This window comes from Equus quagga, chromosome 2 (genome assembly GCF_021613505.1).
Source record: "Equus quagga isolate Etosha38 chromosome 2, UCLA_HA_Equagga_1.0, whole genome shotgun sequence".
In the NCBI taxonomy this organism is placed as follows: Eukaryota; Metazoa; Chordata; class Mammalia; order Perissodactyla; family Equidae; genus Equus; species Equus quagga.
The window spans coordinates 43956500-43981634 of record NC_060268.1 but is presented as its reverse complement, the minus strand read 5'-3'; the positions used below and the strand labels follow the sequence as shown (position 1 = coordinate 43981634).

General features: G+C 41.4%; 1 protein-coding gene across 12 annotated transcripts in view; it reads right to left on the bottom strand.

Annotated features, from left to right (window-relative positions):
* Positions 1–13148: 13148 nt before the first annotated feature.
* Positions 13149–25135, bottom strand: part of SEMA6D (semaphorin 6D) — a 54473-nt gene continuing 42486 nt past the window's right edge. For 4 of the 12 annotated variants that reach the window (XM_046654606.1, XM_046654604.1, XM_046654607.1 and 1 more), the window contains 11 exons: positions 24402–24490; positions 23456–23673; positions 23215–23346; positions 22758–22913; positions 22495–22668; positions 21575–21715; positions 21403–21480; positions 20890–20990; positions 20476–20532; positions 18814–18981; positions 13149–16803 (listed from right to left, as the gene is read on the bottom strand). In XM_046654606.1, coding sequence (XP_046510562.1) covers positions 15515–16803; positions 18814–18981; positions 20476–20532; positions 20890–20990; positions 21403–21480; positions 21575–21715; positions 22495–22668; positions 22758–22913; positions 23215–23346; positions 23456–23673; positions 24402–24490 — 2603 coding nt within the window. In that variant the 3' untranslated portion in view covers positions 13149–15514. The remainder of the gene's footprint in view (positions 16804–18813; positions 18982–20475; positions 20533–20889; positions 20991–21402; positions 21481–21574; positions 21716–22494; positions 22669–22757; positions 22914–23214; positions 23347–23455; positions 23674–24401; positions 24491–25135) is intronic. The other 8 variants (XM_046654609.1, XM_046654610.1, XM_046654611.1 and 5 more) reach the window with 8 other exon arrangements.

Below are 25135 nucleotides of genomic sequence, written 5' to 3'. Positions count from 1 at the left end.
AGACTTCCTATTTTTGATCCAAAGAGTTGATATGGATAGAGTTTAATGATCTAAACTCTGGGTTTGAAGATCTTGATGCAAATGTGAAGGAAACAATCCCAGGCTGTTATGAGAGACTCATCAGGGAAAGGGAGAAACATACAACTGAAGAAGGAGAATTTCTTTCCTTCATTCAACACATATTTCCTGAGCACCAAGTGAGTTCTAGAGGGTAAAGCTGTGAATGAACCAGAATCCTGCCTCTGCAGAGCACACATTCTGGTTGGATAAGACATATAGGTAATCCATCCACAAATAAGAGAATATGTTAGTGATAAGTGCTATGAAGGGGATATGAAGTGAATGTAGGGCTTGGAGGAATGGGTTATTTTAAGCAGAGAAGGCCTCCTGTGAGAAGGGAACATTTAAACTGAGAATTTACAAGCTGTGCAACTTTAGATAAATTACTTAAACGTAGTGAATCTCACCAGGGTAAAATTGGTTGAAAGTTTCCATCTCTCAGTTTATTGCAAGGACAGAAAAGAAGAAAGCGTATTTAAAGTGGTCCAACAAATAGTAGCTATTATTACTGTGATTGACAAAATACTGTGTCAGTTAGGGTCTGAACAAGAAACTGACAACAGACTCAGATTGGGATAATTTAAATAGAGTTTAACAGAGAAAGAATTTACAAAACTGTGAGCAGGATGTAAGGAAATGGGAAAGGAAAGTTCAGTATCTGGGATCTAGTAAGAGCAGACAGCAACTCTCATCTCTAGAACCAAACAAGAGAACTGGCACTTAGAGGTGGAGAGAGCTGGGTGGAACAGGCAGCCCGACTGAGCTGAGACCTTCCGTCTCATGACCTTGACATGTTTGAAGGCCTATTACATGCAGGATTAGGTTAGGCACTATCAGGGATTACAAAGATGTGCCAGATAAGGAGTCTGTCACCAGTAGTCTTATAGTCAAGAATGGGAAATGACACATAAGCATGTAGTTTGAGTACAGTGTAGAAAATAATAAAGGCCATAAAACAAGTTCAGAAAAAGACTAAGGAGTTCATAGGGGCCAGATTACTTCCAGCCAACAAATCAGAGGAGTTGCCATATAGGAATTGCCATATTGCCATATAGGTTGCTATGTTGGCCCCAGAGTTTCACATATGTTGCGGTGAATGGCGGTGGCCAAACTCTGCACGTGCAGAAAATAGGAAGTTCAGTTCCATTGGAGGCCCCGGCACGTGAGGGGGATTTAGATTTTGTCATTTCTGTGAATCTGTCAATCTCCACCCTCTTGCTTATCTCCTTTCCTCATTTGATCTATACTTTCTCTCTCTCTCGTGTTGGCTTTCTCATTTTCCTTTTCCCATTGTCCTCTTTATGAGAGGAGGTTTTGGGTGCAAGGGCAAACAGGACTGAAATATCAGAAAAGCACGTGAAGCCTGGATTTCCCAAACTCTAACTCAGTCGTGTTCCAGGGATTGCTTGATGGGATGGGAAATGATGGTAAAAAGAAACAAAGTGACCCCAGAGCAAAGGCTGTTGACTTTATCCCTTTCACCAGTTTCTTCTGCTTCTGTCCCCATTTTCCAAGAAATAAAAGCAGAAAACCTGGGAAAACAGAGGGAGATAGATTTTAGAGAAGGTTAGCTTGTCCTTTGTCCTCCAGTCTGCCATTACCAATCTCTGTGAAAAAATTCATTTCACCCTGCCCACCCCCCGAAACACACACACAGACACAATGTGCACACCCCGGCTTGTACCTGAGTCAGGTGCTTTCTCATTGGCTACAGGGAAGCAGTCCTTCCCATCATGTGTACAATTACCCAGATTAGAGGCTCTTCCTCTGCACAGGACAGCGCTGCTTGAGGAGAGATGGATAAACTGTCGTGGACCTTTCTGTGTTTCTGTGTTTTGTTTCTTTATTCTCCATGGAAGCTCAGTTAAAGTGGAATCTTTAAACTCAGTGCATTCCCATTGGTTTCTCTAGCTGCTTTCATACTGCTCAGCAGTTGACACTCACTAAATGTACACTGATGAATGAATGTTTGCAAAAGGGTACGTGGGTTGGGGAACTATCATAATGATCACACTGTGTGCACTTCAATTGCCATTTAGTATCCTTCTTCCTCCATCCAGTAAGTCTTGCCTCCACTGCGGGGAGAAATAAGACTTTGTTCATCTTTGAATCTTCAGGAGCTAGAAGGTTAGATATGGTCCATAATAGGCCCTCAACGCATACTTGTTCGAGTGAATAACTAACTAAATTACAGAATGAACAAACCTATCTTCTAACCATGATTTAGTGAAATGATGGGAGATCATGAGGTCCCATCATTGAGGCCACATTGGGAAGGGCCTTATATACAAGGACTAAGGACAATGGGCTTTATTACTTATTCTTTTTGTTATAGGGAATGTTTGAAGCTTCTTAAGTAATGAGGGAGTAATTTAGTGACCAAGGCTGTTTTAGAAAGGTCTCTCTGATGGTTATGTAGAAGATCAATTGCTGTGGTATAAAATCTGATGTACGTCTAAGCTTTTGTTGCATTCAAAAGGGACAATGGAAGCTTCAATAAACAAAATGCTGCTTAGTTCATTGATGTAGCTGCCTTAACTCTATTGTCTATAAATGGAAATAAATACATTTTATCCACCTTATGTAGTCCAAGGATGTTGTATAGTTTTGGAAGACAACATGTCCTCATGAAACTAGAGTAAACTAAATGTGCTCAATTATTTATCATTTCAGTAAAGTATATAGTCACAAGGAACTCCTAGATCCTTAATGGCAAACGAGACTATCCTCAAACTAAGAAATGCTCCCCTTCTCACATTTTAACATCCTTGTGAGAAAGAGAATTCTTTGATTCCTGTGGCCCTTTAAAATACCAGACATCAAATTGCAGGATGTTGTGGCCACTCTGAGATGTGAAAGATCAGATTTGCAGAAGCAGATTATTTTGGTGGTTTCTGCCATCTGAGTAGTTGACACTCAATGGCCATACCTTACCATCCTGTTTTGGTCAACCGCTTGGGATTTTCTCGCTCAGTGCTAACTGAAATATGTTGGGCTATGGCTGAGAATAACTCAGGTTCATCTGTTTGTGCTTTTTGCACCTCTAAAACCTTCCAAACGCCTATCCGTTAACATATCATCATAAATATTGATTACTCGCTATGACATATTATAAACAGCTATAAATTTTTTACAGCTCTTTCCATCAAGCAGTAGAGTCTGTTTCCCCTACTCCCTGAATCTTGGCTGGCCTTGTGACTTGCTTTGACCAAAAGGAAGTGGTAGCTGTGACCGTACATGGTTTCCAAGCCTCTGCTTAAAAACAGCTTCCACTCTCCCTCTCTTGGAACTCTACACCTTAAAGCAAGCCTAGGCTGGCCTCTTTGAGGATGAGAGAGCATGTGAAGAGACAGAGAGAGAGAGAGAGAAAGACTATGTAATGATAGAGGTCCAACCATCCCAGACATCCTAGTTGAGGTCCAAGATATGTGAGGCCACCAAGGACCAGCCAGCCTCACATCCAGCTCCATCAACTGACTGACTGCAGATCCATGAGTAAACCCAGCCACTATGTGGAGCCAAGGTGAGCTGTCCCAATGAAGCCCTGTAAAGTGCCAACCTACAGAAGTGTGAGAAAATAAGTGGTTATTGTTGTCAGCCATTAAATTTTAGGGTATTGTGGTAGAATTATAAAGATGCCCACCTCCCCAAGATTCCCATTCCCTTGTTATTCAATCAAATACTAATATTGGTACTGCTGTGAAGGGATTTTTCATGTACAACTAAAGCCCCAAGTCAGGTGACCTTGTGATATGGGCCTGCTAGGATCGTTGAAAATGCTGCAGTGAGCCCTTTAGAAGCAGCAGGTTTTCTCTGGCTTATTGCAGAAAGGAAATCACTAAGATTCAGAGAATGAGAAGGATTTCTTGCACCCTTGCTGGCTTAAAGACAGAGGGGGCCAAATGACAAGGAATACCGGCAGCCTCTAGAAGCTGACAGTAGCCCCAGCTGACAACCAGCAAGAGAGCTGGGACCTCAGTCATACAACCACAAGAAATGGAATCCTACCAAAAACCTAAAAGAGTTGGAAGCAGATTCTTTCCCAGAGCCTCCAAATAAGAGCCTAGATCAGTCAAGACCTTGATTTCAGCCTTGTGAGACTTTGAGCAGAGCACCCAGTCCAACCTGCCCACATCTCTGATCTACAGAATTGGGCACTAATAAGCCTCTATGTTTGGGCTAATTCATTATACAGCAATAGAAAACTAATACAGGTGGTTTATTTCATAGCCACAGATGGGGACGATGCACATTCACATTTTTACAACACATACAAAAGACTCAACATAGAATGGAGGATTTCAATTCTGGCTGCACATCAGAATATCGTGGAAAGCACTTTAAAAATACCAATGCCTGGTTGCACCCCAGAGATGCTGATTTAATTGATTTAATTTTTCTGGGATGTGGTCCAGACGTTGGTATGTTCGAAAACCTTGCCAGGTGATTCTAATATCAGCTAGAACTGAAAACCACTAGTATAGAACAAATTATATATGGATAGGTAGATAGACGAGAGGAAGGAAGATTTCCACCCCATCAGCCCCCATCATGCTCCACTGTGAGATAACCCCTCAAAAGCATGTTGGTGACTAGTAGCCTAGTAGCATTTCCAGTGTGTGGGTTTCTTCCACACACCAAGCAATTCTCTGACTTCAGTTTGGATCCTACAATTCAAATCAATTCTGACACTACCTGGAGATAGCATCAGACCCCACAGGTTAAGGGCTCAGTCCCACAAGCCAGCCAGCCCTTCCCTTTCAGATGCCAATTGCAAGTTCAGGTTGTTACTTGTGCTTCTGATAGAAGCTATAGATAGGAGGTTCCCATGACCTCCTCCTTGGGCTCGATTAATTTGCTAGAGCAGTTCACAGAACTCAGAGAAACAATTTACTTACTAGATTACCAGTTTATTATAAAAGGATATAACTCAGGAACAGCCAGATGGAAGACATGCATAAGGCAAGGGATGGGGAAAGGGTGCAGCGCTCCCACGCCCTCTCCAGGTGCACCACTCTCCCCAAATATCCACGTGTTCACCAACCTGGAAGCTCTCTGAACCCCGTCCTTTTGGGTTTTTGTGGAGGCTTCATTGTCTAGGCATGATTGATTAAATCATTGGCCATTGGCAATGGATTCAACCTCCAGCCCCTCTCCCCTCCCCGGAAATCAAGGGGTGGGACTGAAAATTCCAACCCTCTAAGCATGGTTAACTCCACTGCAACCAGTCCTCATCCTTCGGTTACACTGGGGCTTTCCAAAAGTCACCTCATTAACATAAAAAAAGACAGTTTAATATTTAGTACAAGGGTTTTAGGATCTCTGTGCCAGGAACAGGATGAAGACCAAATATATACTTCTTACTATAAGTCACAACATCGTATTGACTCAGTTAGGGTGGTTTCAGCTAGAAGAAACAATATCCAATCAGCAATGGGACAACAAGAACATTACCTCTCCCTTAATAGGAAATCCGGATATGAGGGTCTTCAAAGTTGTTTAGTTCAGAGACTCTAACAGCCATCAAGGACTTGAGGGCTTTCCATCTCTGTGGTCTGCCATCTTCAGCATGTGGGCTGGGCTTTTCTCCCAGTTTACCTTCATGGTACCAAGATGGTGGCTACTGATCCATGCACCATATGTCACCCCATCAGCCAAAGAGGAAATTTCTGCTCACGTATTCTCTTTCTATTAGGGAAGAAAACCTTCCCCAAAGCCTTCCCAGACTTTAACTCAGGTTTTACTGGCCAGAATTGGGTTACATTTCCATGTCCTCGCTGTAAGAGGGGTTGGAAAAGAAGTGATTGGCGTTTCAACCTCTATAGCAGGAGGTTGGTGAGCTCTCCTAGCAAGTTAGAAGCAGGGGAAGATGGGTAGATGGTTACTGGGTAGACTGTCAACCATGTTGATTCTTTCACTCATCTCCTTATGCTCATATAAAGACACTTATGTATGTATGTATATATAGATATGCACACAGGAATGGGATTGTATCCCATAGATGTTCTTTACTGTGGTCATTGTCCCTCCCACATTGTGTTACTGTTGTTATTACAGTTTTGACTCACTGCACTTTACTCCTGTAACAAATGTTCACACCTAGTGTTTATCTTTCAGTAATTTTCTCACTGCTTATATAAATCATTAAAAATGTATATACTTACATGATGGAGGGAGAGGTGTTGTTCATGAAGCCTATTATGGCAGTTCTTTCAAGCCAAATACATACAAACACTTAGGTATCTTCCTTATTTATCCCTAAATATTATCTATTACTGCCCAACTCTTCTCAGTTTTCCCTCTCATTCGACTCTCCTTTCCACTTCCTTCAACTTTTATCCAGGACCCAATCAAGATTGAGTACAGAGCTCTCTAGTGTACCTCACACTTTGTTGTTCAGGATAGCAGGGCAACAGAGTTATGAAGCAAAATGTTCTCTAAACACTCCTCTATCTTTCAACCAGTTGCTCACACTTAGAGAGGTTTTCCGGGTCTCCTGGTACTCCCATTTAGCTTTTAAAATCCTTCATACTTTTTCTACTTCCCCAATGAAAGCTGTAATTATTTTTGTCCCTCCTAAACTTCTGGAAGCTGCATTCTCTCCGAGGGGAATGTAGGGCCTTGGGATAATGTTTTGCATTTCCAAACAGGCTTCATTTCCCCATGACTTTTGCACCCAAATGGTAGGAATTTCCTATTGCTGGCTGGAGTGGAATTCATTCTTTTCAGACTCCCTTCCTTCTTTTTCCATGTTTATTCCAACACACCAAAGGGGGGTTTCTTCACAAAGTTCTAAAATTCAACTGTTCTGCCAAGTATTTTTGTTTTGTCTTACGGTGTTGTTTACTCTTAGGAGGTATGGTTGTTCTGTTATTTTTTTAATTAGATGTGAACAAAACCTAACAATTGTTAGACAAATTTATACAGGGATTGTCTTATTGATTTCTATCAAATGTAGTGAACCTGAATCCTTTACGAATTTCTTCTAAACAACTTCCTGAATATACTGGCATCTGCATAAAGAAGAGAAGAAAGAGGCAAAAGATCTGATCACTGGAAAACATATAAAACCATTTAAAAAGGATTACAACAAAAGTGTGATTCCCGGCTGCCTTCAACTCAGGCACAGGGTAATAACTTTGTCAGACCAGAGCCTGACCAGATTCTAATCAAACGTGAGTCAGGCCTAGAGCAAGGGTCTCAAAAAGTCATAACCAATGAGTTTGCAGTGTGTGCAGGCCGCCCATTTTAAATACTGGAAATTTAGAAATTAAAATTATTCAACTGGAGTGATTTCATATGGAAGGATGGAAAAGGACTCTTCCTCCAGAGATATCTCTTCATTCCCCGGAAATCGGTAACCAATCGAAAACCAAGAGACACAAGTCTAGTTATGTGATTAATTTAAATCTTTTCAACAATGGGGGTAATTTTCTCTAGAGTGGTCCCATTTTCTCTTTTGCATCCTATGTTTATTTTCAGAGAACAAGAACTTCCTAAGGAATTGTCTTGGTTATTGACACTCTCGATGTAAGTTAGAACAGTGGAAACACCATCAAGCCAAGCCCCTAAATGCCAACTTAGAGGCTGAGCTCCATTTTGACTGGCTATACCGATTAAGATTATCCAAAAGCATCTTTAATCTCCTAAAGGTGGTTCACAGCTACAACAGAGAGGAGAGGCAAAGTCACTTCTTCAAACGGAGAACTCGTTGAAAAAATTCACTTTTTAAAAAGTGGGGGGAGGGTAGGAAACGCAAGGAATTTTGGAAAGGGGAGTGGCTTTCCTGAAAACCTCAACTGGCATGCTGTCACAGAGGAGAGGATTTTGCTCTACTAATTATTTCCTATGTTCACAAGTTGTCATTACCATAACAATCTCATTGTCCTCAGAGCCACCTTCTCTCTATGCATCTTCTTCCTTGCTTTCTTTTATGCTGAAATCCAGGAAAGAGAAGACAAAGGAGAAAACGAGGCTTTACAGGTGTCTGGGTCCGTGCTTCTAGAGACACGGAGACGGAGGCTGACTGACGCAGCTGCTCCAGCTGTGTTCCTGCTCTGGACTCAGCCCCTGCCCGGCTACTTGGCCGCAGTCATAGTTCTGTCCTTTGGAAGCCTCTTTTTTGCCTTTTGGTATTTTAACAATTTCCATATTTCATCAGTTCAGTTCTAGCATCCCCAGCTAAAAAAGAAATGCTCTATTTAGACACTTCAGAAACCAAAGGACATAGGGGTCAATTATAATCATGGACATCTCCCTTTCAACTAAATCATGCCTTTTGGGAGTTTGTTTTCAATGGTGAACAGATTTCATCTTTTCTTGAAACCAGATAACTAAGTAAAGTCAGGGGCTGTTTCCAGGATTTTTTTCTTTTAGAATAGAACTTAAAGAGACGTTTCCAAAATACATGTTTGAATGAAGCATATTTCAAAATTATGCAATAGTTTTAATGATTATAACCAGTTTTTAATGTTTTTGTATTTCTTTCTAGACTCCTTTCTATATGTGAATATTTACATCTAAAATGATTTGAATTCTATTGCTTACTTCAATTTAGTATTTTGCTGTTTTTGTTAAATAAATTTATGATAAATATGTAAATTAAGCAAACATCAAGAGTTCAACTCTTTCTACCTCTCTGGAGGTGAGCTGCATAGGTAATTAGAAACAATAGTTTAGTAAGTCCTGAAAATCAGATGGACTTATTCCCAGGGCAGTCTTAACTTGGGCAGCCTGAAGAGAGCCTGTCATCTCAGGTTGACTCTTCAGTTTTGATTTGAGTTTTGTGAGTTGCTGTAAGTACATATTGACCAATGAACATCCAGATTGCCTGGACCAGCCAATGGTCCTGTCTCTCAGCCAGAGATATCATTGAACTTTGAAGCCTGACTCAAATCCCAAATGCTTACCAACGCCCGAGGCTTTCACGTTTGCAAAAGTGCTCCAAGAGTTTCTTTTCCTTTTTACACTTTCTAAAGCTGGCCCCCAAACCAGTGAAATGCACCTTTCAGAATGTTTGAAGAATTCTGCAATCCTTTTATTTGGGAACCTGATTTACAAATGCTAAGAAGGGGTACATGCTTCTACTATGCTTATTAGCATTAGTAGTTGCAAATGTCTGGCCAGCCCCTGCCACCTGGCTTAGGATCAAACTCTGGGGCAGTCAGCAAATTTGCTCCCTCAACAGACATTTTCTGTGTGCTTCCTCTATGCCGCAGGGAAGCCTAGGAAGCTCAGACCATCAGGAAACATTCTCCTTTAAGATAAAGCCTGACTCCTATAGCTCCCCCACTAGTGGAAAAACTACAACTGTGTTTAACTCCCAATATGCAACCCCAGCTCAATATGAAGAAATTCCAAAATAAGAAATAACGGGAATTCTCCCCTGAGATGCTGACAGTCCATAGATTTAGATGCGGCAGGAGGCCCAGAAACTTAGATGGGCACAATGTGGACATGTCAGGTTAGCTTCTTTTAACATCTCTGAATAAATCCTCTTTGGTTGCTTTCAGCCCATGCCGCGTCAACTCAATCCATGAATTTTTTTTTTCGAATAATTGATTTGGCGTGTTCACTGCAATGGCCCAGCATGCGACTGACTCACTGAGTGTTTCATTTTTCACTGGATGTTTGGCACGTACCTCTGGATACTGTAATTATTCTGCCTTTTTTGCTTCTCCTCATTATACATGAAGAGCTGGAGAGAGGCCATCCTCTTTTGATTGAACACCGATATTCCCTTGCAGCTCTTTCGTGGAGGGTGTTGATTTGTGCACAGGGCACGAATGTGACAATATGTGAATTAGCCCTGATTTGTGAGTTGGCTGTCATCTACATTTCCATAGTTGTCACAGCCCCACTGACCTCAATTTCCCTATCTTGAAAATTGGAATGACAAATTTTATCCCTTTGTAATAAAGAGCATGTCAAGGATTAAGTGAATAGGGCTTAAAAGTATCAGGAAAACCTAAGAGAAGCCAGTCCACCCAAGCCCAGTGCTGAGCCTCTCTCAGGTACCAATGGATGTGCTCATGACAGCTTCTAAATAGGAAAAACAAAATCCCTCAAACCAGATCTGTGATTGATCAGGCGATCAATTATGAGCCCAGCTCTCTCTGAGGCACGAGGGTAGATATACAAAATGTACAAGGTGTATCTCATCTTTTAATCAGAGTCAAACACCCCTTGGAATTGCTGCATTCAGAGCAGCAGCTAGACCTCTGACAGCTGTGGCAGCAGCAGTGGTGGATTTTTGACCAGTACCTGTACCAATATAGTGGCACTGGCTGCATTTCAAGTGCTCAGAAGCTATATATGCTAGTGGCTACCATATTGGACAGCATGGATATAGAACATCTCCACCCACACGGAAAGTTCCACTGGACATGTCTGCTTGACACTGACAAATCTTCTCTCTCACAACTTGTCTAACTGGCCTCAAGTCAATCTTTACAGTAGCATCAGGTGGTCCAACTCACACAAAGGAAGAATGGTCCCAAGTAACAGTGCATGTGTAACAAATGCCACATTTTCATACTTCCCTTCACCCAAATGCAGCATTAAGAGGCTGAGATAAACCAAAGAGCATGTTACAAAGAGATTTATCAACCAGTATTCAACATCTAATTTTGAAAAGAATTGTATTATGGGACAAGGTCTAGAAATATTCTATTTTCCTTTATATGTGACTTCCAGTTGATTCATGGTCTGAATATCCAAGATTTGACTGCTCCCCATCCCCTCACCTCCCAATTCCTCTGTGAATTAAGGATTGATTTTATTACAGGCCCATTTCCTCCTTGTTTATGGTATCACGTCTACTTAATAAAGAATGCAACACTGGTAGAGATTTAAGTCTTTGGCATGCTATATATGCAAAAAGGGTAAACTTCAACTATAGACCCAAGCTAAATGGCTTAAAGTGTGTTGTTTATCATGACTTAATTTATTGCTAATCTCACATATATCTCACATCTAAAAGGGAGCAGGCTTCACACACCATAAAAAGCCTATAAATCAGGCTATTGAAAAAGTAATATTTAAGCATAGCATTCATAAAATAGGTAATGGAATTATAGAGTTGACAGATACTATAGAAGTGTCAGAGAAATGGATGTTGAAGCATCTCTTCAAAAATGAGAAAAATGAAGTTGAGAGCGGTGTGGTACCATAAAGTCACTTGGTGAGTGGCAGAGTCGGGATTAGAACCCACCTCCCACACCTGGACCCAAGGCTACTGTGAACACCTTGTTCTTTGCCTTCCTCTGATGAGAAGGATGAAGGAGATGAGCTGAAGGGGAGGGGAGGGAAGGGGAGGGGAGAAAGTTGACTTCTTTCAGATGGCAGGAAGGTGAGTCTTCCTAGTACCTGGCCAGCACCTAGGCCATGCGAGGCCTACTACCTTACATAGGAGATGCCATTTTTTCTTAGCCTGTACCAGCATCTCAGGTGTTTCACATAGTTTCAAAATGGCCATTTCCCAGAGTAACCTAAATGCCAATCAATGGGATTTCTGGAACCAGAGTACAGGTGGTCTGTCCTGGTTAATTCATTTTCTTTGTGCCTCTACAAGGGCCTCCTCATGACAAGCTTCAAGTTCTCTAATCCCACTTTTTTCAAATGGGGTCTAAGTATTTATCTTGAGGATTCATAGACTTGGTTTTATGGGTCTGTAAATCCCCCCAAAAGGAAAATGAGATTCAACTGTTAGTCTGTACCATTCATTAAATTATCCAAGATGTCCATGATCAAAAAAGGCTATGATCTGCTATAAAGTGAGAAGGAAAAGAAAATCACTGAACCCAGGAAAACTGGTATAATGGCCATAAAATATAATAAACCAATGTAATAGAAATAGACAATGTAAATGGCAGAGAATGCAATGCTCAAGAAGCCCAGGAAGAAACAAGGTCTAAGATAAATTTCCCTTAATTGTCTTTTCCATCATATATTTGTCCAAACCCTAAGAATTACAAATTGACTTCTGCAAGTCAGTAAGATGGGAGACAACTTCCACCCTCTTCTCCAGCAGTGCAAGGAGGTTCAGGCTGACACAGACTTCCATGAATGGTGGGGCAGGGTTCATAATGCCAAAGTCAGGCTCCGTGACTGCTGGCACTGCCTTCCTGCCTGCACAGCTGTCGTGGTGGTAGCTGTAAAAAGGGGCAAATTGGCCTTCTACTCATCTTTTTCTCTTATGAAAGGATTTCTGCAAACTCTTTCTCATATCTATAAACTAGAGGATGCCATGATAGGAATGAAAAAGGACACCTGATACCACTGAACTAACATTGAAAGGCAGCACCCCTAACTAGATGACAACATGAAAGAGAACAAGGCCCAAGACAGGGATATGGCGACTTCCGCTTCTGCAGAGATGCCGTGTGGCTCTCGTCCACAGAGGAGATGCAAGTGGGCTTCGGCCAGGAGCAGCCCCTAGAAGCAAGAGCACAGGGATGGCTACAAATGTTCCTACTGTCTATCCCAGAAGTGGCGTGAACCCTTAACATCCACAAGAGGCAATGACATAAGCCACCATCTCATTCCATGCTAAGGGAAGAACCAACAGGAATCGTAATTTTACCTTCCATTTCAATATTTGGGGAAGATATCTCTTAATATATTCTATTCAATTAAAACAATGGAATTGAAAAATACCCTATACCAAATGGCAAGAAATGTTCACAGGAACTTGGTTTGCCAGCTATAATTTCAGACTAAAATGATATTAAAATATTCATGAAGGAACACAAATCATGAATTGTAAAAATGTCTGTTGAACTAGATATGTGGACAAGATGAGCCACTGTACATTTGCGGGAAGCATTTGACTATTGATGCAGTACGGTTCATCTGGTTTTCTGAATCATTTCTCAGTTCTTCAGGGGCTCGGCCCATCACTATCAGCCTTGCAAGAAGAGAATGGTGGTGTACCAGACCGACTAGCAAATATTCCAGATAAGAATATTTTGGTACATTTTAACAGAAACTCTTCCCGGTGTTGACTGACTTAAAAATATTTTTAAAACATGATATGTTATAAACTTCTTCAATATCAAGGGGCAGGATATAATGATTTGTATATTTTATTTTGACTTTACATGCGGTGTTAAAAACCCAAAGTACATATTATTTACACATCCACAATACAAGTTTACAAGATCTCTATACATGTTAAAGTACTCTATAAAACAGTATAGAGCCACTTCACTTGAGGGTTACTTTTTATGCCGTACCATTAAAAAAGATACAATCTGTGTTTACCTTTGCACAAATGGATAAAGCATTTAAAAATTAAATTAACAGGATAGAGACTACATTTTATGTTAGAAATTTCAACATAAATACTGATAGGAACTCACATTACAAACTACAAGGCAGCACAATGTTACAAAATGTTATCCGGGTTCACATAGAGTTACTGTTCCGCGTTCCGCACGCCGGGATTAATATTGGTAAGGTGAATTCAAACACGTTTGTCGGCGGTGAACTGAGTACTGTTTATCGTTGGTTGGTTTAATTTATTATTAATCTGTAATATTTTAGTTGCAAAGCTGAAATGTTTCAAGAACAGAAGTTCTAGCTTTTGAGCTTCCAGAGATCTCAGGAAATCACGTTCTTTATAAAACAATATTCTCAAAGGAAAAGAGTAACAGTATCAGTATTCTACATTCTCTATAAAAATGCTCTGGTCTTCTGCACCCCATCCTCCCCCAAGTAATATATATCATCAGCGTTGTCACAAGAAATCAGTTGAACTTATTTGTCTGACTAAGTCAGAAGTATTCCTCTGCCTTGATACTTTCTAGATTAGGTTCAATGAACCATGGTGTGGTGTGCAGCATATTAACTGAAACAGTCGTTGGGTTTGCACATCATCAACTGTAAGAGGCTTTTGCAAAACTACGAATAAATGACTCTATATGATTTCCACAGGTGTCACCTTGCCCGGGAAACCTCATTTGACTTCACATTATCACTGTTTCATCCTTAGGAAAGCAGGAGTGGAATGTTTACCATGGCAAAGGGTGTAATGCTGCTATTTGGGTGGATTGTTTTACGATTAATTGTTCTAGGTTGGTTTTATGAGTTTTTAAAAGTCTTTTCAGGTGCTGGTTGAAAAACATTTACAACTGGCACTCAGTAAATGATGTGCTATACTGAAAACACTTGACATATTTTAGTACTTCTATCATTCTCATGAATAAGGCACAAAATGCACAGATTCAGGTAAACGCACATGTAATATTTACAGTATATTGTCATTACCTGCATGACTTAGGAGAGAATTCTCACAAAACACGACATAGACAACATGATTGCACCACTGTTAGGCTTTCAAAGACTGTTTCTGTTAAGCCAATTACAATTCCTTCCACGTCTCCTTCTTTTGTCTTCTGTCTTATTTCATTTTTTTATCTTGGGGGTAGGAGGAGTTAAAGGAGAAAGTAAACACAATCAAAAGAAAACCTTATTAATGTGTCCAAGGTTAAATAGAGTGATTCAGGCTTGGATTCACAGTGGACAGGTAAATTTTACTACCGAATACTGGTGGATTAATCAAAGATACCTCTTAACATCTCGATCTCCTGAAGCTGGCAAGACTGTAATAGAAGTTTTAATGAATAGCAGCACAAAATTACTTAGAACTTTTACATTCTGGCATTGGGTACCACGTAAGTCAAGTTAATCATTCTGACGGTCAAATCAGCCTCGATTTTCTTTCTTTCTCAAAGCTGAACCCAATGGACTGCTGGAAGGAAGAAGTTATGGTCTCTTGTTCAGTCATGCTCAATGTAAACAACTCCATAGCACAAGAAGATGCAATGGGCACCTAAACAGATCCTAGTGGGTACAGAACACACACGCACGCACCCACGCACACGTGCACACACACATAACACAGTTCATTGGTGGCGTGAAAAAAATGCCACACATGAAAAAAATGCTACAGTGTGGGTCAAAGACTGAAGTTTTAGCAAATTGTTTGGTAATCTACAAGTTCATTTCTTTGAGACATTACCATTGTTTTTTGACATTTGTGCAAGAGGCAAGGTGAATGCATACATATTAAAATGTTCACATTTAATGGGAAGACCACACATAATGGCAGTCTAAGTTGAACCCATTTTCAAGTATTTGCTCACAGATTCTTCTGAGTACTGTATCAGCTCTTTAAACTGGTAAGGTAGCCCCTTGGAGCTACACATCACTTTAGCTTCAAACAAAAGAAATGGAATGACCAGCACCTTCCTTTGTTTCAGACAAGTACACAGAAGCCTTGCTGCAGTAGCTACATGTGGCAAGTTCTGTTGCCAAAGTTAGAAAGAGTTTCTTTGGCCACTTGGTTCTCTTAAAATACAAGCGAGTCTCTTGTCTTAAGGTACCCTTGCAACATCATCCTCTCAACAACAAGGACAGGATAAAGCCACATGGGGAATAGCACACTTGAGGCCTAGTAAGTGTATTTGTTCAGTGGTCTGACAGATGTGGTTTGAGGAACAAATGAAGGCTTTGGTGGCACATCAGGTTTTAAAGACGGTGTCCTCTTTAGTCCCGTCCTAGGAAGGGTGCCATTACTGGTGTAGCTGCTCTGTCTGGAGAGAGAAGGCTGCAGATGAACACTCACTGGTGTTCCCTGAATATAGTCCACCTTCGCCCCTGTTGGGGTGGGCATGTACCCTCCACGGTTCATACTAGGCTGTCTAGATAACAAAACACCATTTGGTGAATTTAAGTTTTTAGGCATAGCGGATATGGAGTGCCTCTGGGAGGAATTTTTGTGATATCCCCGTTGTCTTTCCAGAGAAGTCATTGGGACTCCAGGAGTGGTGGGGACGTCCACTCGCTTGGTTGGGCTATTTCTGGGGAGAGTTGAAGGAGGAGAGTATAGTGATGCCTCCCGGTTAGGGACCTTGGGTGGGACCTCTGACATAGGTCCCATAGGATCCAGCATGAGGGTCTGGTGGGCCATTTGGATATCTCCCATGATGGCTTTGGGGTTACTATTTGGGTCATTTAGATGCTTCAGGAGATCATTGAGGGTGTTTCTGGAATCGACAGAACGCCGGTGATCTCTTTTACTGGATGATTTTGTAAGAGAGTGGTCAATGTTTTGAAGCTTCTTCTCAGCTTTGTGAGCATTGGAGTTTGAGAAAGATGTGTTGTAGTCATGGGTAGCATTAGGAAGAACAATGGCACTGGGGATATGCCCATGACTTAATGGGGAATGTGGTGGAGGACTAGAGGGAAAAAACTGGGGAGTTTCTTTCCTTGAAGCTCCATGGCCGTGAGCCTTGTCTGAGTGGCTCTTCATGGCCTGCAGAGTCTTCTGGTGAAGCACAGGTGTAGACTCAGGTGTGGGGAGAGCAGCCAGCTCGGGAGGTTGGCCTCGATGGTCCATTACCATGGATTTAGTATCTCCATTGGGTGGCAGCTCTTTCCGACTGGTCAGCAGGTTACTATACAATTTGGGAGAATCGATATTCTGCTGATATTCCTTCACCGGGCTGTCAAAGAGACCATTCAGTTTGGCAAAACTGCCACTGGAATCTGTGCACGACTGGGCAGATTCTGCATCTTTATGGATCTTTCTGTTTTTCCGAACAAACATGTCACGATAGCAGTATACTGCCACACCTGCAATGAATGCACCCAAAACAAAAGCGGCAAAGACACAGGTGATGAGGACATTCATGTGGACCATCTGGTTGGACTCTCCAGACTGGACTTCCCATCGTACACCTGCAATAGATGCACAGGAAAAGAGTCTGAGTGAGGTACTTCTTTGAGACAATATAAGCCAGCACTACCTGAACATGGTCCATATGCTTAGCTTGGAGGGTCAGGTAGACTCTAAAATTCCAGATATAGATTTTTCTTTAATCACAATAGGACCCCCAGAGACATATATGATTGCTGCAAATGCCAGGATACCTCTAATCTCTCATTGATCTGTGTCTGTCTGTCTTCTATTCTCCAATCCCTCTTAAATAGCTGAATATTTGAATAGTCAACTATTTGAAATTTTAAGAGTTTCTACCTGAAAATTAGAGTTAGAAAGTGTATATTTTCTAAATGGCCAACTTTAAACTCATGAAATGCTTTGTCTCATGATTTTTTCCTAATTCATAAGTTGGGATTAAAGGACAGCTGCTGGGATTAGGGAAATGTATGAATTGGCATAAATACATATTATGCTAAAATAATTATGCTAATACAATTATGCTATCTTAACTAGAATAAAAACACATAATTTGTTCACAAATTAAAAGCATCTGCTTGGTCACTGTTAGCTACGAATATAGACTTTCATGTTTGCTTTGATTTTTTGTTTTTCATTCCATCTTGGGGTGAAGCACTCTTGAATTGCCTCCTATGAAAGAAATCCAGACAGTCTAAGGAAATATACTATGTATTAGTTAAGTAATGTCATCCCATTATCTTGAGATATTTAAGAAATATTTAAATTAGACTAGAAGAGCAAATTAGTTTGTAATTATTGGGATTTTTAATGCAACCACAGACATCTAACAGTCAATCAAAGAAATGTTAGTTTCAGAGGTATCCAAGTCTGTTACATGCTATAAACACAGCTATCCCAGAATAAGGTAAGTCAGAGTGATTTTAAAGATTCTGTTGCTTTAGATTAGTACTAAGGCCTTTGAACATTAGTCGTTTTTAATCAGTGTTTGGGGTTATGGAATTCAGTGGCATCATGAAAGACAAAGAAAGAAAGGTAGAAAGAAATGGTATTACTAAAAAAAAAACAAAGCAGAAAGAGTGATTATAAAACTGTTTACCATGAAAACATATAAAACCAAAATCAACAGATGTAAACCATAAATGACAATGCTCTGCAATAAAAACTGATTGGAAACCTGATACCATAGTTTCGACAGTGCTAAAGAATAGATTTTTCCAGAGTAACATATCTAATAAGCTAACTCACCAGGTAGCAGTTTTATAACTGCTTCTCTAATGGGCTGAAAATGACAGTTATGGACAAACACCCTGTTATGTTTTATTGCTTGTGGCATTCACACAACTTAGCACCCCACATCTCCTTTCATATTGCACATGGAATTGCAACTCAACAAAAGGCTGTGAAAGCCTCCTAGACAAAACATCTGATATCAGGATATTTGCAGTTAATGAGTTTGGTTTTTCTGGTGAAGAGGATTGACTCTGAGCTAACATCTGTTGCCCATCTTCCTTTTTTTTTTTTCTTTTTTGCTTGAGGAAGATTAGCCCTGAGCTAACATCTGTGCCAATCTTCCTCTGTTTTGTATGTGGGATGCTGCCACAGCATGGCTTGACGAGAGGTGTAGGCCTGCACTTGGGATCCAAATCAGTGAAGCAGGACAGCCGAAGCAGAGTGTGCCAGACTTCACCATCACGCCATGGGGCCGGCCCCTGAGTTTTACTTTTTGATGTTGCTGGGGTGACCCTGGAAATTCTCTGATACTGAGCAGACTCTCAGCTTTTTCAGATAGAAACCAACACAGATTAGATTGTCTGAGTGGCTGTTTCACCAACCCTTTCTTTAACAGGGTTTCTACCACTTCCATCTGTTAAGGAATGCACTCCACATAACCACAGAAAATCGAAGTGACTGCAGCCGGCGGAGGCGGTAACAACAGCAGCAGGTCTGTTTCTGTTCACCTGCGGAGCACCCTAAGTCCATATGCTCCTCAGCGATAGTAGGAATCAGGTTTCCACTCAGTGAGAGATGAATTCCCTGGTGGGCCTTACCCTTTGGGATACCTGATAAAGGATCAGTAAAATCAGAAGTGTTTGGGTCATCTTGAACTACAAATTTCCGGGAGCTCGTCAGTTTAGGTCTCCAGGTATCAATCACTTTAGGTGTAATTTCTGGGATACTTGCCATTGTGGTAACAGAAGATGAAGATACCTCCATGTCTGTGGTGGCAAACAGATTTTTATTAATGTGGGTAGTGTCAGCAGATTTTTCTGACTGGTCTGTTGCATTTTTAAGTCAAGTTTAAGTAAATTTTATGAGAAAGCCTGTTCTAGGATTTCATAAAAACACATCCGAGGAAACTACACCAAATCCCTTTCTCGTGAGGGAAAACTAAAAACTAAAAACTAACAGTAAAGACATATGAAGCAGACTTCAAAATTAAAGATACTCAAAACACTGCTGCCAAAGCCCCCGTGATAATTAATGACACTCGTGGAAAAGGTAATACAAACCCCAAAGATGAAATGCTATTTTCTCATCCTTTTGTGAGACAACATCATTTCATTTCTTTTTGTGTATATTTTTAAAAGCATTTTCATAGATGGTTGGAAACTGTACATCCTTCCCTGGGGAACCTACAGGGTAACTTGCTGGGAAAACACCTGGGTAAGTCCGTGTGAACACTTGATTTTGGACTTGATCAAGCAGGTTGTCAGGCTTCCTCACGGACCTCCCGTCCGTCAGGAGATTACTGACTGCAGTGAGGGCCCGGCGTCCGTGGTGAAGCACTGAGGCAAGGACGAACCTCGCCTGTGCCTTCCAAAATGCCTGGGGAGTTTCTTCCAGAGAGTTAGCAGCAACTCATGCAAAAGAAATGGCATTTACAAGCTGAATAAAGATGCTCTGATACAGAAGACCTGCCATCCTTTTCTCCCCCCTGAGGAAAGAAACTGCTGGTGAGTTTTAGAAGCAGCAGTAGTTGGGGGGGGGGGACTAACTTAACCTCTTAGCTTGTCTATGACTGATTTCCACCAAGGAGATTTTCCCTCAAGATGTAAGCATATGATTTTAGGTTAAAACTCCAGAGACCCCAATTCAGACTGGTGCAACGGTCACAGACGAAGACTCCAAGACAGATACAGACAGAGGGGTATGGAGAGTCATTGAACAACTTAATACATCAGAACCAGCTTCATTCAATGGAAGCCCTTTGTGCACCACTGAGACCACAGCATTCAAAGATTCCCAGGATTACCGCAAACCATTCAAAAAAGATCTCCAAAGTTTATAAATACACATTTTGGGGAAATGTGTATTTGTTGACTAGGTCTTAGGAAAGGTGAGGAGAGAAGGGGAAAATAATGAAATTCTGCCATCCATTAAATATAGATGGCCAGAGGGAACATTCACGATGCACAGGGGTGAGAGAGAAGAAAGCTTGGGTGACGTGCGTGCAGCTGGAATGCAGCCTATGTTAATCCGTTTGATTTTTCTTAAAGGATGTGCCTCGGTCAATGATGGACTGTTAACATGCTACACAGGGGTGAAGTGCTGAGTCAGAAAAAGTCTTTGGGTACCATCGGTGGGATTATGAGTCGAAGCGGAAAAATGAAGGGCTGCCAAACTGCGCAAAAGGAGGGGAGAAGGGGCTGAAAATGCTGAACTGAAGGAAAGAAAAGGTCGTTAATTCAAAAAAATTAAAAAAAACTAACCAGATGTTGGACCGCCAAATATTTTGTAATCTGGTGTAGTTGAAGTAGGCAAAATTTCTAAAAGAATTAAAGGAACAAGTAATCAGTAAAAAGTAACCAAAAGAAAGCAAAAATTTATGAATTCCAATTAACTAAAAAAGTCCAAAGAAAAGACTATAAATTAAAAGATTAACCTCCTGGTTAGACTACCTTTCTCTAGCTTTCCTACAAAATTGTAAATGGTGAAGGAAAAAACAAAAGTCAGATTCTTCTCTACTGCATCCCCACGACCAAACAGCTCAGCTTTTGCGAAGTTGAAGTTAAATGCTAGGTGGTATGTGTCCTGAGTCATTAAAAGGCTGATTGTAAAATAATGTTCACGTGCAAATGTGGTCAAAAAGAAGTGCCAGGAAGGAAGGGAAGCCTGGGTCTTACCATGGCAGTCCCCTAGATGGGCTGTGTAGCCATATTCTGTGTCCTGTTCATATCCTCCAACACTGTGGTTATGGAAAGCAAAGAAGTCTTCGGTTAACAGCCTTCATAGGAACACAAGTGACAACCAGAGCAGAATCAAGAACACAGATCGATTAGTAAGAATAGGCAGAGAGAAAAGATGGACATTTCAACCTAGCTGGCTAAAATGAGTATTCTATTAAACATTTGGTAAGTAGAATGTTTAAGAGAGAAGAAAAGAATTGATTTTCCTCTTCATCTGTTTCCCTTAAGTATTATACCAACTACAACCTCCCTTTCCTCTAATATCTCCAGATTTTCTTTCTTTTACTTCTTCCACACCAAAAAAAAAAAAAAAAAGAAAGAAAAAGAAAGAAAAAAAAAAGGAAAAGTAGCGTTGTTGGAAGTTTTCTAAGATTTCTAGCTTTAGAGACCCTGGAGAAGATAGAAGCAGATTTGGAGAAGATCTTGGTGAATGTGACAAAGTATACTTACAGCATCCCTGGGGTTACTCTGCCACAGATGCCCTGGCTTAACCAGCCACAGTACGGGTCCCGAGATGCAATACAAGATCTGCAGAAAACCAAACAGAACGTAACTTGGATTTTCTCGTCATCAAAGATCTTGATGCTGCAAGACCCAGGTAAGTAAAGAAACATCAGCTTACTTTTTACATGATCCATAACGCTCACAGCGACTGAGGGGGATGCGAATAACGCAGCTGGAGAATGCCACATATAAAGCATGATGATCTTTATCCAACTGTAACGAGATGACCTTTCTGTCCTCCTCATTCTCAGCATTACACCTACAGCACGGGATACATTTCGAAGCCATGCGTTTAGTAAGACAAAAGCTACATGAACTGTACAAGGCAAGTGGGGTTTGGTTTTTGCAATTACTGAGAGCTGGGGAGGTCTTAAGGAATATTCTCCGTAGGAAACCAGGCAAGTACATAGTTTGGCAAGTAATAATTATGTGCTGCTTCTTCTACTGCTCTGCATGGTTGGTTAAACTTCAGGTTGGACAAAGGGTTTTTGTAAGGTTATTTTCCTGTTCTCATGGTTGAAGGGAATTGCATTCATGAAGACCATGTTAGACTATAGGGAAGAAAAAGGATGTTTTAATGCATTTAAATCTTCCTGTGCTAGATGTTTCCGCATCTCTCCTTAGTTGCTTTGCTCCATTTCTCTTGCCTATTTCTCATTTGTTTCAATAGTCCAGAAAATCTGTTATATCAGTGGTTAGAAGAATTGTATTCTGTTTGTGTGTGTGCGTGTGTGCTTGCAACCAACTGTCAGAGGCACCTGCAAGGTAAGAAGGGTGGTGCTAAAATGTTCTCATTTTCCACAGGTAAAAACCAAAGGCTGAATTATTTTTAAACTTACCAAATGCCCACCCTCCAATCCTAGTGGATCAGGAAAACAACAAACCCAGGATGTATTTTGGTGAGCAAAAAAAACCAACCCAAAAGACTAATATGCCAAACCACTGCTAATTTACAAGGCTGGAAGGAAATGACTAGACGAAACACACGCCAGAAATTTCTGAGCAGTGCTGAGGAGTGTGCTCATAAAATATACCTACTTTGCATGGTTGTATGCTTCAATCTCTTCCAGTAACACGCTGTCATTCAAAGAGAAAGGACTGGTCTTTGCCAAAACTTTAAGTACCATGCCAGCTTCTGAGCCAACAAAGATGACTGTGTAGTTCTGGTAGGGTCCAGCAGAATGGTCGACAGCGATGGCCGTCAGTCTGTACCTGCCAGAGGAGGTGGGCCAGGTCAGAAGGGGAGGCCAACAGGAAGAGAGGTTGCTGAATGGGAGTGGGTGCTGTTTCTGCACACTTACCTGATCCGAGTCTTTGTGAACCAGGGCTCGTCGGCAATGGGTGGGACGGCGGAGTCCATCAGGGGGTGGGACTTGATGAAGGACAGGGTTTCATCCGGGAAATCGATGGAGGTTTTATATGCTTCAGCGAGGCCATGCTTTGCACAACACCCAGGCCTGAAAGGAAAGGTGGTTTTTTCCCCTTATAAATTCTATCTAAGGAATAAATGTCCATTCTGAAAGAAGAGGTCAAGAGAGAAAGGAGTGAGCAAAACCCGGGGGAGCAATGCTATTTCCCTGGATCCTGTGGGCTCTCCCCACTCCCACTCACAGGCTTATGTTTACTGACTTCCTGTCTGCAGCGGTGCACAGGCCCCTCCTGGCATGGGAAGCTGGCCCAGCTGCTAGCTGAGGATGCTGCTCCAGTGACCATAGGGTTTTGTTAAAGACAAAAACCCTTTTTGTCTCGTTTCTTTACCTTGGCTTTGGTACTTTGTCTTCAGGGACTGCCGTCCACACAGAATCCGGAGTTTTCTGTTCTTTAAACCGTCCTTTGAATACTTTTTCAATGTCATCCATGCTAAATGCACAGACTGCAGAACCAGGAATGCTGAAAAAGGGGAAAACCATCAGGAAAATCAACAGGCGACTATGGGCCACTCTCGGTTCCCACAAGCTGGCACAGAGCATCTTTGGAAGGGCCGGGAATCTGTTCTCACCTGTTGAGCTGGGTGGTGAACACCCCCACCACAGTGGGGATGCCATTGATTTGTATTATGTCTGTAATGGACTGCAGGACATCAAAGTAGAAAAACGAATCTCCGGGGACAGAACAGTTAAGTCGAGCCTTCAGAAATGAAGTCCAGTGTTTCTCCAGGACCCGCTGGGAGCCACCCATGTCATTTTTACATATGCGGGCCACACGGGAATATACAGCCTGCCCAAGGGACAAAGCAAAGCACAAAGCTCAAACTAGGGTTATGAGCATGGAGGAGGAATGGAAAGCGAAAGCTGCTATTTAAGGGAGGGACAGAAATTGCTAAGGATAGATCTGGTTCAAAAGAATCTAGCGGCCTTCTCTCTAGAGGTAAGAACGTAAACTAGATTTACCTGTGAGGAAAAAGGGCCATTTGCCTGTTCTGCCAAACAAGCGCCCCAAGAAGTGAGCTATCAAGCTGCCTGGCTGAATGGAAACCATTCCTGCACTTTATCTTCCCACTTTGCTTCTCATATGGTTAATGAAATCTGCCATCCTCAAACTTGGCATAGAAGGGTAGCAATACTTTAAAATTATATGGGCTTTTACTCAACATTGAACAGGGACCCACACTTGCCATCTTGCCTTTTTGATGCTGAGAAAGAAAAAACTATCAATAGATTTCTAAAGAGTTAAAGAAGCATCCATAGCTCAAGGGTGCCTGGAGAGCACTCTCTGCAGTGACAGAAAAAGATGAAACCTCCCAAGGCCCAAGGCTGCCGTTCCCACTCCGGCCATTGTTCAGGTGTTTTCCAGCAATTATTCTCATGATGAGCAACTCACCTCTCTGCACTTGGCCCTAAATGCATCGAGTGCCAGAAACCATGTAAAGACCATAACTGTCAAATTCCCTAGGCTCAATTCCATGCAGTACAAGTCCACAATACAAGTCAAGCGCATGTACTTGCCTTGCCCAAATTATTGTGCTCTACAGCAATTTCTCGAAAGAAGAAATAGACATAGTTTCCATATTCTATGGCATGAAGAAAGTGTGGCTCTGAAAGAAAAATGGAAAACAAACTGGTTCCCAAAGGATAATTCAAATTAGCATAAGACCTCGACAACTAGGCATGACTGACAGACATGGCACAGCTACATCCAGCCAATGAGAACTCCAATATGAGTTTGAGGAGTCCCAATATGGGTGTGTTGAAGCTTCAGGGAACCCAGAGTCTTTAATGTCAGCTAATGGACTGTAAAAAGCCTACAGGGAACTGAACTACAGCAAAGGTCTTTGTTTCAACAGATTTATTCATTAACCTATTTAACTAGGGAAGAAAACCTCTTAACGTTGAGAATAAAAAATCTTGATTTCTAGACTCCAAAGAACAAAACGACTCTGCAGATATGAACTAATTGATTTTCACTGTTAACTTTCCAGGATGGGTAGATGGGAGTGAGCAAGGACTATGATGTGCACTTAGAGTTAAGCAAATTTGCACACAGACATGGGCTCTCTGTTTTTGAGGCCACCTAGGATAAAATCCTGGATGGATCTACTTTCCTGACATGGCTACTGGTCTCTTCATTCCCCATCAGTGCTCCTGTTCACAACCAAAGCAGCTTGTACTTGCTCTAAATAAACAATATAAGGTCATGCTCTGAACCTCCTGAGGCCCATGGCTCCTGTTCGTACTAGGCC